Source organism: Sceloporus occidentalis, unplaced genomic scaffold (assembly GCF_023333645.1).
Source record: "Sceloporus occidentalis isolate IW3139 unplaced genomic scaffold, rSceOcc1.0.p SCAF_2, whole genome shotgun sequence".
Taxonomy (NCBI): domain Eukaryota; kingdom Metazoa; phylum Chordata; class Lepidosauria; order Squamata; family Phrynosomatidae; genus Sceloporus; species Sceloporus occidentalis.
The window spans coordinates 266,983,226-267,000,966 of NW_028316982.1; the positions used below are offsets into that span (position 1 = coordinate 266,983,226).

The 17,741-nt window shown below is 41.8% G+C and overlaps 1 protein-coding gene across 6 annotated transcripts in view; it reads left to right on the top strand.

Annotated features, from left to right (window-relative positions):
• Positions 1 to 17,500, top strand: part of LOC149320104 (teneurin-4) — a 793,050-nt gene extending 775,550 nt beyond the window's left edge. For all 6 annotated transcript variants that reach the window (XM_089512941.1, XM_089512942.1, XM_089512944.1 and 3 more), the window contains 2 exons: positions 4,870 to 5,012; positions 9,981 to 17,500. In XM_089512941.1, the coding sequence (XP_089369067.1) occupies positions 4,870 to 5,012; positions 9,981 to 10,739 (902 nt within the window). In that variant the 3' untranslated portion in view covers positions 10,740 to 17,500. The remainder of the gene's footprint in view (positions 1 to 4,869; positions 5,013 to 9,980) is intronic.
• Positions 17,501 to 17,741: the final 241 nt, after the last annotated feature.

Consider the following 17,741-nt stretch of genomic DNA (forward strand, 5'->3'; position numbering starts at 1 on the left):
ACATTTGCTCATTCGTGTATATTCATATTTTAACATTTTGCAACAAAATTGTTCAAATTAGAACAGTTTTATTTAAGTAAATTCAGTATATAACTCGACTCATGTATACATTGTACACATAAAAAAGTTTGGGAAGAGGAGAAAGAGAGATCCGGGTTTCCAAGTCTTGCACCCCTCTTTGAACATCTCTCATGCTCCCCCTGAGGGTTCCTGCCCCACCATTTGAGAGCCACTGCTGTAAGCTAAATAGCTTGTTTGGGAATGATTCCTCTCCCCTCTTCGCCTTTTCCTACTCCCTCACACATCTCTTCCTGCTGATTAAAGGGTGATTAATGTCCTTCTGATTCCCTATCGGTTGCACAGAGGTATCACTGTGTGCATCAGCTGGCAGCCCAGATTCTAAATTGCATCTAAATAAACCGCATTAAGGATCTTTGCTCCAAGAGAGTAAAAACCAAATCCCTTCTAATCATGACCTTTTTATCCAGCCTTTTAAAAATAACAATGCGATTAAGTGTTAATTCATCCCTGTAAATTGCTATTTAAGGGCTAGTGAAAACAAGTATTGCGTGCCTTCAATATAGGCTGGACCAGAGAGACCACAGCCTTTGACTGAGCAAACTAAACTCCACTGGAATCAACAGAATTACTTGGAGTATGTGTTTTTGAAGGTCAAAGAAGTGTGTGTTGGGGAGAAAAGGGTATCATTGCCCAATGATAGGCAGAACAGTAGGAGAAATGAGGTAGGGTGAGTCCATTGGTGTCAGACTGCTGGCTCTTTAAGAACTTGGGGCCCTTTCACACAACGCAATTATAGCACTGTGATTCCACTTTAACTGTCATGGCAGCATGTCCTATGGAATCCTGGGATTTCCAGTTGAGGGTGCATATTTAGAAGACTTGTCCAGAGAGCTCTACTGCCTCCTCAAACTAGAAGCCCAAGACTTCCATAGGATATTGCTATGACACTTAAAGGGAATCATAGTGCTACAATTGTGCAGTGTGGAAGCATCCATGGAGAAAGAGAATGACATGCTAAAGAAGAGGCAGGGGGAACAGAGTGGGCCATGAAAGCACACAGAAGCCATAACACAGTGGTAGAGTGTATATTTTACATGCTGATCTTAGGCTCAAATGGTTAAAAGAACTCATGCAGAAGACTTGGGATAGCTCTTTGAGTGATGAAGGCAAAGTACCAAGCCAGGTTGATCTTTCTAACTACATCAAAAGCAGTTTTATGTTTTGTTTTGTTTTTTATATGAAGAAGAAAAGGAAACGAGTTTGAGTGAAACCAAGCAAGTGGAAGGGGGGAAAGTGTGTTAAAAGGAAGTACTAGAAACTTGAATGGATGGGAAATGTTGCAAGGAGCCAGGAGCATGGTAGAGTGGGTCCTTGGTTTCCACTGGAGGACCAACCGTAGATATCAAAATTCATGGATGTTCTAGTCCCATTAAATACAGTGGCATAGTAAAATGATGTCCCTTATATAAAATGGTAAAATCAAGGTTTGCTCAGGGATGGTAAAAACAGCTTGTGGGCTGTGTTCATGTAGTCCCAGGGTTTGTCCTTCTCTAATCACCCAAAGGGCCTTTTTGTCACCCACCCATAATATTTTTTAAAAATACATAAATTCGAAAGAGTAGTCTTTTTTTGGACAGAAGTGGGCAAACTGCATCTTCTACTGTACATCCAGATATTCATTTATTTGGACCAGTGGGAGAAACCAAACATAAAGGCCTGAACCCAGTTGGTTCATCTGAGCTAGAGTAGCACCAATGAGTCAACTGTTGAATGGTGAGTCAACTCAACATATTGATAAATCTCAGTGATTCATTGTGTTTATTCCGACTGGGACTAGCAACAATTTTCAGGCTAATGTGTTTTAACTTATAGGGTGATTAGTGTTGGAGAGTGATGTCTAAAGAGGGACCTCTGTGTGAAGAATTTTTCCTTGAGGCAGCAAGTTCTACTAGATTATTTTGGTGCTATGAAAGACTAAGCTTTCTGTTATTCAGAGACACAGCAGATTTTTTTCCCTAACTAAAAGATCATGTCGTGAAGCCAAGAGGAATCTGATCATTGCTCCTATTAGTATAGTGGATGAATCACTAATGAGAGCAAGGTGCTTTTTATTTTAAAGCCAAGTTTTTATAAAATAATAAAAAAGCACTGCCGTCTGTCTTTCAAATTCTCAAAGGTGCAGAATGGACTGTTTTTCCGTGCCCTGAATACCAGCAAATGGATATGGATTTGGAACATCTTTCTTATCTCGGCTCATTAGTGGATAACATGGAGTTCGGCTGAATATAGCAAGGAGAAGAATACCTTCGCTTGTTAATAGACATTAATAAAAAGCCAACCATTTCCATTCTTTTATAAATGGAGGCCTTGGTGGATAAGTAATTTACCCAAAGCTCTATAGTGAATGGTTTGCTGTGTGATTTGGGCTCACATTTTCCTAGAAGCCAATTCTTGATCTTGTGGATCATAAACTGACTTAACTGGTTATTCCACCCATTCATTGGTTTAAAACGAATTTCTTTCCTCTTTGGCAAAACAAATCTCACAAGGAAAAACCAGTGCTGGCACAGTGGAGTTACCACATGGCTTCTTTCCAAGGCGTGTTAGACCAGGCCTGCACAACATTTGGCCCAGGGGCCGCATGCGGCCCACCAAAGGATTTTGAGTGGCCTGTAAGAATGTGGAATGATTTCAAGGCTCCTCTGCTGCTTGGCCTCCTCCTGAGGAGAGGTCCATGCGGAGTAGGAGGTGGAAGGGTGAACGCTGGCCCTGCAAGGCTCCTCCGCTACCTGGCTTTCTCCTGAGGAGAAGGATGGGTGGCGGAGGAGGAGGAAGAGGATGGGCAAATATTCACCCTCCAAGTTTCCTCCACTACTTTGATTTCTCTCAAGGAGAAGGACAGGTGGTGGTGGAGGAGGAGGAGGACAGACAAAAGCTTGCCCCTCAAGGCTCCTCCGCTGCCTGGCTTTCTCCTGAGAAGAATGGGTAAAGGAAGAGAAGGCGGAGGACAGGCAAACACTCAATCTGCAAGGCATCTCCTCCACCCAGGTTTCTCCTGAGAAGGCCAGGTGGCAGAAGAGCAAGATGGGCAAATGCTTAAGGCTCCTCCGTTGCTCAGCCTTGTACTCAGGAGAAGGACAGGCAAGGCTCCTCTGCAACTCAGCTTTCTCCAGAAGAGAGGACCAGGTAGAGGAAGAGGAGAGTGGAATTAATATTAATTCTAAATAATATTATTGATTAATATTATTAATTAATTAATTTTTGATTAAAATTTTTCTGCAGTCCAAAGAAGTTTAATTTTTGATTAAAATCTTTCTGCAGCCCAAAGAAGTTTAGCCTGTTTTAATTTTGGCCTACCTACTGCCACATACAAACTGCAGGAAAAGAGATTCCACCTCAACATTAGGAGGAACTTCCTGAGAGTAAGGGCTGTTCGACAGTGAAACAAACTCTCTCGGAGTGTAGTGGGGTCTCGGAGATCTTTAAGCAGAGGCTGGATGGACATCTGTCAGGGATGCTTTGATTTAGATTTCCTGCATGGCAGGGGGTTGGACTGGATGGCCCTTGTGGTGTCTTCCAACTCTGTGATTCTATGATTCTAGACAATGAATAGTTTTTAATTTATCTCAATTCCTGCAGTGTTGCCTACTTGAGCAAAACAGCTTTTGTGCCTCCCTCACTAGGTGAGCTTATCTTCTCAGTGGCACAGTTCCTAGCTCCTTCTCTTCTTCTTCTGCTTGGTTCACCTGGCATAGAAGCTGTGAGCAGGCCCTTCTGTTGCCTACCTTCACACTACCATGGTTTTCTGAGAGAGAAGTGGTGAAGAGGACATTGCAGCAGATGCTCTCAGCAGATGGCAACCATGCTGACCCTGAATGCTGGACCTTATTACATGAATAAATGTATGCATATCTCCAGTGCCCCCACATTTCATTTTAGAAGAATGTGGCATCTTCCTCCTTTATTTGTTTATTAATATTATTTATTCAGTTTATATCCCAACTTCCATTTCTCAAGGCACCCAAGGCAGCTTGTTGCTTGTTGTTGTGTACCTTCAAGTTGTTTCCATTATAGGACAACTCTAAGGCGAAACTATCATGGAGGTTCGCCATTGCCTTTGCCTGAGGCTGAGAGCATGTGACTTGCCCATGGTCGCCCAGGGGTTTTATGGCCGAGTGAAGAATTGAACTCTGATCTCCAGAGTCTCCAACACTCAAAACACTATGCCACACTGGCAGCTTGCAGAATTAAAAATGAAAATATTGTACTTAAAAAGCATACTAGTACACATGTTTAAAAATATTAAAAACTAGTTCTGTTAAAAACAATTTTGACATGGATTTAGAGCATAATTAAAAACATATAAAATAAAAATATAACATATCACTTGAATATGATTCTACAATATGATTAAAATATGTCAAAATCCTGCTTGAATAGAGAAGTCTTAACTTGTGGGTGAAAAGAGCACAAGGAAGGGGGAGCTAAGCAGACCTTCCTTGGAAAGGAATTCCACAGTATGGGAGCAGCCGCTGAGAAAGCTCTGTCCTGTGTCTTCTCCAACCGTGCCTATGAAGGTGGTGGGTCCAAGCAAAATCCCTCCCCTGTGGATCTTAGGCTGTTTGTTATGGGGAGACATGGTCTTTTAGTCTGCATCCTAGCTGTATAGCATTTTAAAGGTCATAACCAGCACTTCAAATTCTACCTGGAAATGGACTGGTAACCAGTGAAGCTGTTTCAACAAGTTATGTGATCTTCGTAACTAGCACCAAAATGCAAGTTGCTGGGCTGTGTTTTCAGTTGTCTGCCTGGATTCATTTTCTAACCTTTTGGTTTTCTCTGTTCCAGATGTCAACAGCTGGTTGCTTACCTTTGGTTTTCAACTGCACAATGTCATCCCTGGTTATCCTAAGCCTGACATGGATGCTGTGGAACCTTCCTATGAACTCATCCACACCCAGCTAAAAACCCAAGAATGGGACAACAGCAAGGTAGTTCATCAGACCTTGATGCACTTTCTACTTCTGTGCATTTTAGAAGATCATCTGTCAAGGCTTTCACTAAATGATTATAGGGCCCATTTATTCAAGGTGCAGAGGAGATAGTGATCTGCTTCTCCATAGCTAGTCATAATTGCCTCCCATGGATGCATTGCTTACTTACTCCCTGGCCAGAACAGTTTCCATTCCTGGACAGTGAGCCACTGATTGGAAAAGTCTGGACAATTCCCAGTATCCCCCAGTAAGAATGGCCACTGGCCACGCTGGCTGGGGATTCTGGGAGCTGTAAACCCAACAAGAAACTTTCCCAATCACTGCTTTAATCTGATGTAGCATTTTTAATGCTACCCTTTTATGGCTAATAGAAGTAGTAGTCTATCAAGCTTGGTATCCCAGTCTATAGCATCAGCATCTATTCCTAAATCCTCTCTACGGCTTTCCAACTTTCTGAGTACTGCACTTCTTTTTCCCCAACCAGAAGGAGCAGTGGTTGCTTTCACAAATTTTCCTCCCAACACTTTAGACATCTAAATAATAATAATAATAATAATAATAATAGAGGCCTTTTTTAAAAAACAAACAGAAAGTGAATAGGAAGTGATCTTCTGAGTCAACCTCCTGTTGCAAAAAAAGGATTCTCAAATGGCCAAGTAGGGGCAAATTGTGGTGAAAATGTCTCCCAGAGAGCACTTAGTCCTTTAGGTGAAGAATGTTTGTAATTCTTTTTGTATGGGGACTGTAGGCCTTCAGTGTCTCCTGCAGAGCTAATGCAACCACTTACATACTAACTGTTGACCACCCTGACTTATGGCAGTCCCATTTAATCAGTGCATACACAGTAGTGGGGGAATAAGTAGGATTCAGACCAAAGATCAGAATTCTTTAGTTGACTTACCCTGGTATAACACACATTGGCATTATGGCCATTGTGGCATAGTGGTTTGAATGTTGGACTATGACTCTGGTTACCTGAGTTCAAATCCCAGCTGAGTCATGAAACCCATCTGTGTGACTTTGAGCAAGTCACACACTCTCAGCCTCAGAGGATGGCAGTGGCAATCCCCCACTGAAGAAACTTGTCAAGAAAACCTTGTGCTAGGTTTGTCTTAGGGTAGCCGTAAGTCAAAAACAACTGGAAAGCACACAACAACAGCAATAACACAGCCATTGTAGGATGAGATCCTGTACCTCCTTGCAAAAGCCCACACTGATTGGTCTTGAGGGTGTGTCCAGAACCCATTTGGCTGACCTTGCACACCCAGGACCAAAAAAGTCTCTTGTCTGGTTGGGGACAACACCAGCTTCTTGTTTTTCCCTGGCTACACAGGAGCAGGCAGACAATTCCCAGGCTCACTGTCCAACCAGCAAGGCTAAGCCAGCTGCTTCTGGCTGCTCTTGCACACCTAGGAAAAGGAAACACCATCCCCCAAATCACCAGCACTGCTGCACTAGCAGAGAATTACACTAGCAGCATAACTATTGGATCTTAGCCAAGATTTCCAAACCAAGAAGGGTTATATAAAAGGGCACAAATGTGTGCTTGCACACGCACACATGCACATACCCTTTCCCTTCACTGGTACAGGGATATAACCCATAAAATAGATGGAGGTAAAAGTTCACACACACACACAAAGTGAGGGAAACTTTTTCTTTCTTACCCTTTCTTAGGTCTGAAATCCTTCCTCATGGGATGTGGTAGTCACATTTGACAATCCACACGCAGGTGGTTAGTGTTTTCCTGGCAGAGGTGCTTTTGAATCAAGCAAAGCCATTCTCAGTCCAATAATCAGCTGGGACTCCAATATCTCAGGTTTAAGTCCAGCATTCTTATCTCCTGGACTATATGAATTCTCTCTCCTCTATCTATAGTTCTTTGGATTTTCAGCCATTCCTCTATCTCACCAGTTTGCGGAAAGCTTTGGCGTTATCAGAGGCCTACCTCCTCTGCTCAAATGGCATTTCCTATTTCTCTTTTTTGCTGGTTCATCTAGGGTAGAAAATGTGCGATGGAAGATGAAACAGAATGGATAGCAAATTTCAAAGGCAGGATGCTCAGTCTCTTTGAACTCTGCATAATCTGGTTGGCGTCCCTTCCTTTTATTTTCACAGCCACAGAGTCCACAAGTTGTTTTTCTTCCTCAGAAGAAAGCAGTCTTCCCAAATGCATTACTTGATTATTGAAAGGGTGTATTCAAGGTCGTTAGATCTTAAAATTAAGCAGCTTTTCAAAGGCACAGGACCTATTTTGAGATAATGGAGAAGGGTTTTTTTTTAATTATGATTATGCGGTTCTTGTTGATAACATTGCACCGTACGTACCGAAGCCCTTCGCAGTGGGGCTAGGAACACTCCAGGGATGTCACACTTTGTGTCTTGTAGAAAATGTGGTTGCCTTTTAGCATTCATGAAAGAGAAGATAAACAGAATCTGAATTCTGGTCAGGATTATTGCTTGAGGTCAGGTGGCTGGGTTAACCCTTTCCCCTTCCACCATTTTCTGGACTGAAAAAGGTCCTCCACTACTACTGCCAAACCAAACAAGCAAACACTCTTGTTCACTATGCACACAGAAAACATACAGCATCATCTCAATGTGGATTTTTCATCCTGTTCATGGATCTGTCCATATTATATTTAGTTTGGCCCTTAGAAACCCTGCACTAAATATGTCAATGAATGAATCGGGAAATATTTCAAAGGTATATGTAGATGCTGTCATTAAAGACAAGCTATAGTTTGCTAAACAAGCCATAGGTTGAAGGAGGGTGGTATAGTTCTTGAACTGAGTTTATTTGAAACAATTAAAAAGTGACTTTGATAGCCATCTTTAAATATCTGAAAGGATGTCAGGTAGAACAGTGCTTCTCAAGATATCAGATATGGCTGACTGGCAATTTTCACCCTCTATGTGCCAGGAACCAGCTCTAAAGTTGTACCCAAAGTCTACAGTTTTTTGTTTCCTGAAAATTTGCCAGGAATAGAAGATAGTCCAATGACCATTACTTTAAATAGCACTGTTGTAGAAGATGGAGTAGCGTGGTGTAGTGGTTTGAGTGTTGGACTACGACTTTGGATACCAGGGTTCAATTTCCCTACTCCACCGTAAAACCCACTGGGTGAACTTGGGCAAGTCACATGGCTCCGGGGAAGGCAATGGCAATCTTCTTCTGAACAAATCCTGCCAAGAAAATCTTAAGATAGGGTTGCTTTAGGATTGCCATAAGTTGGAAATGGCTTGAAGGCACCAGCAACAACAAGATGGAGTAAGCTTGTTTTCTGCCACTCCAGAGACACAGAAACCAAGAAAAGAGTTTCCATCAAAACATTAGGAAGATTTTTTTTTACTGCAAGAACTGCTCAAATGTGGAATAGGCTACCTCAGAGGGGGGTGAACCCTTCTTTGTAGGACTTTAAAAAGAGGTTGCATGTGTATTCCTGCATGTCAGAGGTTTGGACTTGATGACCCTTGAGATCTCTTCCAATTCTATGATTCTATGAATGCTTTAATTCTATATTCCTGCATGACATGGAGTTGGACTAGCTCAGTGATTCCCAAACTTCGGTCCTCCAGGTGTTATGGACTTCAACTCCCAGAAGCCACAGCTATGCTGGCCAATAGTCTGTGATTCCAGGAGCTGGAGTCCAAAATACCTGGAAGACCAGAGTTTGGGACTCACTGGACTAGATTATCCTAGAAGCCCCTTCCAGCTCTAAGATTCTACAGTTCTATTACTCTGTTTAATTCCAGGCCTGGAATCCTGTTTGTCAGTCCCAGCTAGAGCAGGCCCACTCAATCATTGACTCATGGGTCAGTAAAGAGATAAATCCAGCTAGTTGGGACTAACAATAAGATTTAGGTACATAACATTCTAAGAGGCTGTACAGGCTGGAGATAAAGGCTGGCATCCGGGCAGCCATGCTAGCATGACACCACGCATCCCACTGCACAGTGGGAGGCATCACAGTGCTCCCTTGATGTGGCATGTACACATGCTGCACTAAAGGAGCACCAAAAAGCCATGGCAGCTGTGGTGCCCTTTCCGCAGTACAAAAAGGAGCCACTTTTTGCGGCTCCTTTTTGCACCATGGAAAGGCCAGATTGTGGCTGCAGCTTGAGGTTGCCGCAGCCCGATCCAGCTAGGAAAGGCTGCTAACTGAAGTACGTAGGTACATAACATTCTAAGTACAGCCCCTAACTGAAGTAAAACAAAATTCTGGTTTAATTCCTCCTTGTGGAATACAGTAATGGAAGTGGAGAGTGTTTGATCACAAGGCTTTGCACAGGCACATTCCTGTTCATCCTTTCATTTATGGTTTTGCATTATGTACAAACTCACCCAAGGGTCATTTAGGTACAACATCCTATAGCAACAATGTAAAGCAAACCAAAAATGTACTTAAAAGTTAATCAAATATGTTACCTATCCTTCCCAAAGGTCTGGGGCTGATTACTTATAGATATTTCTCCATTGTGCTGAGATAGTACTGTTATTGTTCATTCAGTATGTTCCAGAACGGTAGCTGTGTTAGGCTGTGTCACAAAAAAACAGGCAGGATTTTTAGAGCTTCCCAGCTGAATAGATTCCTGGATTAAACAGATTATCTAGATACATTCCAAACTGACTTTGGGACAGAGGCAGCCTTGATTGCCTTGGTGGATTACCAGTGTTGGGAAATTAACAGGGTGGGATTGTTTCCTTGTTTGTTCTGCTGGACCTCTCAGCGACTTTCGAGACCATCAATCAATGTATCCTTCTGAGATGCTTCTTTGGAATGGGATCTTCTTGTGCTGGGAGAACGGCAAGATTTAAGTTAAATTAACAGCGTAACAAAATTAGCCTATGCCAGAGAGATTAAATCTGTCAGTCTTTAAGGTGTCATTGAGTTGGTTCTTTTATTTCAACCTGCCTCTTTTGCTAACATGAGTTTCTCTTTCCTTATCTTTCTTGCTGCTCAGTCAATCTTAGGAGTGCAGTGTGAAGTCCAGAAACAGCTGAAGGCTTTTGTCACCCTGGAGCGCTTTGAGCAGATCTACAGCTCCAGTATTGCTGGATGCCATGAAGTCAAGGAGAGCAATAACTTTGCTTCAGGAGGCTCCGTCATCGGCAAAGGGGTCAAATTCGCCATGAAAGACGGAAGGGTGGCCACTGATATCATCAGCACAGCTAATGAGGACGGACGGAGGATTGCAGCCATATTGAACAATGCTCATTACCTGGAGAACTTACACTTCACTATTGAAGGCATGGACACCCACTATTTTGTCAAGCAAGGACCTTCAGACAGTGACTTGTCCATCCTGGGCCTCAGCGGTGGGAGGAGAACCTTGGAAAATGGCGTCAATGTCACTGTCTCACAAATCAACACAGTGCTCAATGGAAGGACTAGACGTTACACAGACATCCAACTCCAGCATGGGGCACTATGTTTGAACACCCGCTATGGGACCACTTTGGATGAGGAGAAGACACGTGTGCTGGAGTTAGCCAGGCAACGTGCCGTGGCACAAGCCTGGTCACGGGAGCAGCAGAGACTGCGGGATGGGGAGGAGGGCACCCGCTCCTGGACAGAAGGGGAGAAGCAACAACTGCTTAACACAGGGCGGGTGCAGGGCTATGATGGCTACTTTGTGATCTCAGTGGAGCAGTATCCCGAACTCTCAGACAACACAAACAACATCCATTTTATGAGACAGAGTGAGATGGGCAGAAGGTGACAGAGAGGGTCGATGCGTTGACTTCTTTGCCAAAGACAGCTACTCTTTTGTGGCCGCCTAACAGACTATGTTGTATTCAATCCTTTTTTTAAAACACACACACATACACACAACAAGAACAGAAATTATAAGGAACAAGGTTGGGGTGGAGTGATAATACGGTTGCACTGTAACTCATGCAACATCCTTTTCTTGTTTTACAAAAAAAAATCTGGCTTTCTCACCTGTTATCACACACCCCCATCCCATGGGACCAAAAAAGTCTATTTCACTGCTGCGCTAGTACAGTGAAATCTTGTGTCTCTTTTGTCCTTCCTTTCTCTCCGCCCCGCCCCACCCCCACTTGTGCAACATTCAAAGAAAATCAGGGCATTGTCCATATAAATCCATAGGTTTCTTTATGTGGTGAGGAAAAGGTCTCTGTATTAAGTTTGTGCCAACCCTTCGTACTTGGGTTGGAAAAGGAAAAGAAAAAAAGGATTTCTGAGAAGGAAGCCGGAGGGGAAAGCAAGTTCACGACATCCTGCAGTGCACACAAAGGACAAAGTGAAAAAAAACAGGAGAAGAAGCTGGAGACTGTTTTAAATCTTTTTAACGGGATCCTTCTAACGAATTGCGAGCCTCTAAAGGAGAACTTGCAGGTCATTTGTCACATTTCACAGTTTCTGGGCAATCCTGTGGCTCAGAAGTGGCAGAACGAGGCAAAATAGCTGCATCTTATAGACTTGTGAGATGATGAGTCTTTCCCTTTCTGAGATGGAATAATCTTTTTTATTTTTTTTTAAAAGGAGTCTTTTTTACTACAATAGGCTATTTTGTTCACCGGTTTGATTTTTGTTTTTTTGTGTGTGTGAGTGCGACAGAGTACGTATCGCTGCAAAAACTTCTCTCTCTCTTTTAGTTTGAAACCCCCTTACAGCTATCTGGGGTGGGGTCAGGGTAGGGGAGATTCACACTCTATTAGAATAACGTTTCTTGCACATGCTGTTCGATGGAAAGCACCAATGATGTAAATTTGTCAATGGTAAACCTCCTTAAATATATAGTATTTCTGTACACCAGGTCAAGTGTCTTAACAATCTTCTTTTGAAGATACAAACTCATAGCTTAAAAGAAGAGAAAGTGAGAACTTTCTAGCAATAGGCTCACCATTAATGGTGAAAAGTTCCCAGTTCCTCCTAAGAATAACGTACCTGATAACTAAAGTAGATGTTGATGTGGAATACAGATGGAGCATCTTACAGTGGTTTTTCTTGCGGGGGCAGGGGCAGATTCTTGAAGATGCAGGAAATGGGATTTGGTGAGGTGCAGAATTTGGTTATATACAGCAAGGGAAATAGGGTTCTTAACTCTTTCTTATTGGGCCATTTTCCTAATTCCAATCTCCCTATTTGTTTTTTCTTCCTCAAACTGTAAAGATATCAGGCCTTTGTGTCTTTTTCCTGATAGAAAAGAAAGATACATATCACAACCACTGCCCAGATCAATCTCAGAACCTCCTGTGGTCATATTGCAGTAAAAACAAAACCATGAAAAGACACTCCACATGTCGACAAAATCGCATCTACTTGGTGATTATACTAAGCCAAAACATTACTTTATCTAACCCTGGGCAATCTATTCTAGCTCACAGGAAGAAGTCTTAGTCATGGGGGAAACGGTTTCTTTGGAATTTATGTGATTTTGCCATTGGCACTGCCAAAAATCAAATTTAGAGCAGGAAGCTGAGAAAATACAAAGTTCCACTGAGTAACATAATGCCCAGTCTTAGAAAGTAATTAATAAGAAAAGCTATGAGTAACATAATGTCCAGTCTTAGAAAGCTATTAATAAGTGCTTTGTACAAAGAAGTCCCACTAGTATAGCCCATTTCTGTGCAATGGAAATCCAGATTCTTCTATCAAATAGTGTTATGCAAATTTGCCTACATTTGTTTCTTTTACGCAGCACATTCTCCTCCCAAGACTGAGTTTTCCAGAGAACTAGCTATATTTTGGAAAGGGTGGCAGAATAGAAAGTTGTGGAGATTGACAGCAGGTGAATTGAAGGAACAGACCCCAGGGAAATTGTAACTGAGAACTAAGGAGTTTATCGCACAAGAAAAGAAAGCGGAAGTTCAGGTGGATAGTAGCACCTTTCTATGTGCCTTACCATGTGATGTTGTAGTGCTCTGGTTTTCTCCCGCAAGAGATGATTGTAAAAGCAAGAATTTTTTTCTAGCTGGAAAAATCAGTTTGACAAAAGACAAAAGTTCATGCGGTAAGGCACTTAGAAAAGTGCTACTATCCAGCTGAACTTCTGCTTTCCTTGTGCAATACGCTTCTTAGTGTATTAGCCTCTTAAACAAGACAAGGAAACTCATCTCCTTAAATTTACAAACCCACTGAAGCATCTCAGTATCATATTTTCACATTGCTCACCACAATTTGTGAAAGACAGAATCTGTATATGGAATACACGCAAGCTTTTGAGCAAATTATTCTGTTGTCAGATTATGGGACCAAATCTAACTCAAAGTCAAATTAAATAAAACACACACTTCTAAATATGGGTAACCATGTGAATTTGAAGGCAAATAGAATTTGTCCCAAAGAGCGAGGATGAAGCAATTGGACATCAGCCTTGAGGGGCAGGAACCTTAGCCATAGGGTCTGTTCCAAGTGCTGACTTGCATAACATGTGCATGAGGTGAGCAGAAGATTAATGTGACCACATTGCTCCATATTTCTTCTCTGTTGATGTGTTCCTGCAATGCCACACCATCATAGTGAGAGATCAGGATAGCCCTTCATGATAACTGCTGGGTGTGCATGAAGGCTTTTTGTAATTGGCCAGGGTCTACAGCACGGGTGAAGAAAATGCGCTCTATAGCCAGATGTAGTCCCACACTGTTTTTGTGACACCCAATGGTCCAATCTTTTTAAAGAAAAATAATTAAAAATTGCTACCAAACAATTGCTACCCATGCCTGTGAGTGGGGGGGGGGGACATTTTTTCTCATGTTTGTGACTGGTCTTGTGCTGTTTTATGCCCCCACACATTCCCTCCAGGCCAAAGGGTGGCTATTCAGAGGTGTTGTAAAAAGATAAGGTTCCTCCTGGACCTAGAAGATGTATGGGAGACTAAATCTTTTTCGCAGTGTGATTCAGTGGGAGGGATGAAGCCCTCGAAGCTCTCCTGGTGGGCCGATATGGCCCCTACACCCAGTAGTTGGCTACATCTGCTCTACTCTAGAAGAGCCAGAGAGGGACAAGTGCTGGATGCACTATGACTGTGCAGCCAAGAAAGTAAGAAGATGGCACCACTATAGTGTCCCAGAAGAAAGCAGGGCACAAGCTGGTTCCAGAGTTCTTGGGGCTTGAATTCTACTGGTAATCCCAACTAAAGCAGACTCATAATATCCGTGGGATTTACATACATGTTGATTCACTGGGCCTACTCCAGTTGGAACTGCTCACAGAAATCAGAAATAAACAGAAATAAATTCTATCTGTGCTAGTAGTCCTTACCCTAGGAACTCCTGGGCACTGCTGAACCTCGTTCCTGGCTGTTCTTGATACTCAGGATAGCAGCACAGGCAGATACTAACACCATGTTCTCTAGCAAAGTGAGCCAACCTGGTTATGTTTGCTGGGGAGGGTGAGAGAAAGATATCCAAGCTGCAATTCACCCAGAACACAGTTCCTCCAACATATAGTTGGTGTTTGTTCATTAATGTGTGCATTCTGACATTGTGATCAGGGCACAGCAGGGCAATTGTACTACCAGATAAGTCTCTCTTGCCTCCAAATCCCAAATGACCCAAAGGCAGCGCTTGTAGGGTGTTAGAATGACATTATCATTGCCAATAATGTGTCATGTCTCACTGACATGTGTTGGAGCCACCTACATATAGGCAGAAATGTGCAGGCTATTAAATATTCATGCAAAGCTGTCCCAAGAAACAAGATAAATTTGGCCTGGCAACTTTCATGGACTCAAATGCCATACTGTTCGTTTGTCCTTGGCCATTTCTTTTATTTTTTAAATTCTTTTTTAAGAGAGAAAAAGAAGGTTTAAAATTGGGGTTTTAACTGCTGACTTGGGACTTTGGTGGCATCACATATCACACATATTCATGGAATTAGAGATACATCTATACATGGCTTCAAATCAGATACTGAGCAGTAGGAAGAGCAGGATGGAAATGTAACAGAAGACTGAATTAAACATGGTAGTTGTTGAGAGCTAGACTATTTCTATTTGGTGTCTTATATAGTTGCAATCATAGGTGAGAATATAAGATAACTGTATTAAGGAGCTAAGGAAAACCATCGAATTATCATCTAGTACGGTGTCTACTGCAGCCTCTCAATAGTAGAATCAAATGGGTTATTTTGATTTATTGTTTTTCACACCTCTTACAGATTAGTAATGTTCACATACAGCCATGTGCTAGGGAATATCTGTGCCACCATCACAGAAACCTGTGGTATACACAGGTTTCTGGGTCACATTCTACGCCAAAGGATAATCTTAATTCAGTCAGGATTCTGGTCAGATCTGTTAGGCCTCACAACTAAATTGGATGCAGAACCCTGGAGCATACCCAAACACTGTCCTTATAATATGGCACGAAAAATTCAGTATTAGTGGTGGGCAAGTTGTCTTTGAGTGATACTTTTTATTGAGGAATTCACAGTGTGCTTCCAAAGAACAAGAGGGTTTCCTTGAACATAATTTGAAAAATACTCTTAATATAACTTGGTTATACATGTCTACTCAGATGTAAGCCCACTGAATTCACAATAGGATTTAGTCACAGATAAATGTGTATGGGAATGCTACCCAACAGTGTGTTTGTCAATATTTTGATGGCTTTGATAACAGGCAAAGTATCTCCAGTACTTCGATTAGGAATGTCCAACAGCTAAATTCATCCATTGAATTTTTTACTGAGTATTATAACAGCCTTGTTTTTAGGATACAAAGGAATCTTGTAGCACCTTTTGAGACTGAGTTTGTAGCATAAGCTTTTATAGACATAAAGTCTACTTGATCAGATGCTTGTTTTTTAGAACTAAAAGGTTTTTCACTACTCCATTCCTTGATTATACTACGCAGTTTTTAAAAGTGTTAAATAGCACACAACTACACTCACAGACTTACAAATTTATAGCAACGGAACATTGGCCGGGGTGTTTAACTTCTGGAATACATCCGAACAGATTTTTTGTGTGTGTGTGATTGAAAAGATTATTGTGGGTTTTCTTTCCTTTTTTTAATCCTGTATTGGTTAATGAATTTTAAAATGGGGTGGAATTTTCTATATGTCTGTGAGATAATTCCACATATTGATGCACATGTGTTGTGGAGCAGTGAGAACCTGCCACTAGGAAGTCTCAGCTGTGTGTCTTTCAAGAGTATGCCCTCAGCACCCGGTAACATACATTAATGCATGCAGGACCTAGGATTGTCACGGGAAGATTTTCAAAATAGGGGCAACACCAAAGCAAGAAGATGGGAAGCCATACATGTACAACTTTTTCACATGATAATGGGATGTGCTAAATTAGCATGCCTTACTTGCATTATACAAAGGGATCTTGTAGCACCTTTGAGGCCGAACTGTGTGAAAGAAGTTGTACCCTAAGCTTTCGTAGACCTGGTCTACTTCTTTAGATGCATGGAGATTGTTTATATCCAACTTTTTATCATTATTTTGGAGGGCATAATTTTATGTATATGGCCCAAGTTTTCTGACATGAGAGCCCAGAGCAAAGGAGAGAATGGTGACTTGGTGAGAGGTATTAAATGAGAAAATGGTAATAAAGGATCATCAGGGGATGGTGAATGGAAACATAGTGCAACCATTATAGCACAACTAGGATCTTTAAAATGTAGACAGAAGATTTCATTACTGCCTTTGTTCTCCTCCAAGCCTTTCTTAATTTGGTTCAATATCCAGAAGTATAGCAAGATATCCTCAGTACTATGGCCTCTCTTCTGCCCCACCAAAGACAGAATGATAGAAAACTATCCCTTGATCTTGAAAGAGTTAGCCATAATTGCATAGCTTTGGAATCAGTTAAACTATAGTGAATGGTTAAACATATAGGTTCCCTTCATTTCAGTTGGGCTGACCCGCAATAGACGTTTCCTAAATGGTACTCCAGAGTGCAAGGAGTTAGAAGAATTGATCCAGTCCTTATATTGGACCTCAAATCATTGGTAACCCTTTGTGTCATTTTTCCACATGGAGTGAACAGTCTGTTCTAGAGCAGAAAAGTGTTATTTATTTGGATGACAACTCCCAGAATCCCCAGCCAACCATGCTAGCTTGAGGGTTCTGGGAATTGTTATTCCAAAGAAAGCAAGTTCTCCAAACCACCACAGTGCTACCGGGGTTTGCAAAATAGCCAAACACTTTTTCCCCTATGGCAAACAAAAAAAAATGCTTTATATGACATGAAAAGTTCTGAACACAGCTACCCATTTGAGAAGGACTTGCTGTCAAAACCACACATGTTATCCCAGCACTGCAAAATTTCGTTCTCATTACTGTGTGTAATTTCCTGATGTCTGGAACTAATTTTTTTAAAGGTTCCCCCCTCCTCCCTCTCTCTTGACACTTTGTGTTTCTAACACTGTATTCTTGACTGTGTAAATAAGACGAGCCTGTAAATACGTGCAGATGTAGATACCTTCTAGAAAACAAAAATCAAAACGGTAAAAAAAATATCTCAGAACAGAAGTGACCATGTGTAGCCTTCGGTGACAAATAAAAAGAATATTTTGTGTTTAAGCAGAGTGGAGAAGGTTTTTGGTGCCTTGGGATAAGCCAAGATTTGTTCAAGTTGCCTCTAGATCCAGGTGCAGTCTACCAATGATAAAAAGAGAGGAACTGCTCAAACCTGTATCTGAGTAGTTTAGATTTTTGTAAAGGGTGCACTGGAAGAAATGAGTTACTAGCGGTGTTGTTTTTAACAAAGGGATAGCAAAAAAAAAAAAAAAAAAAAAACA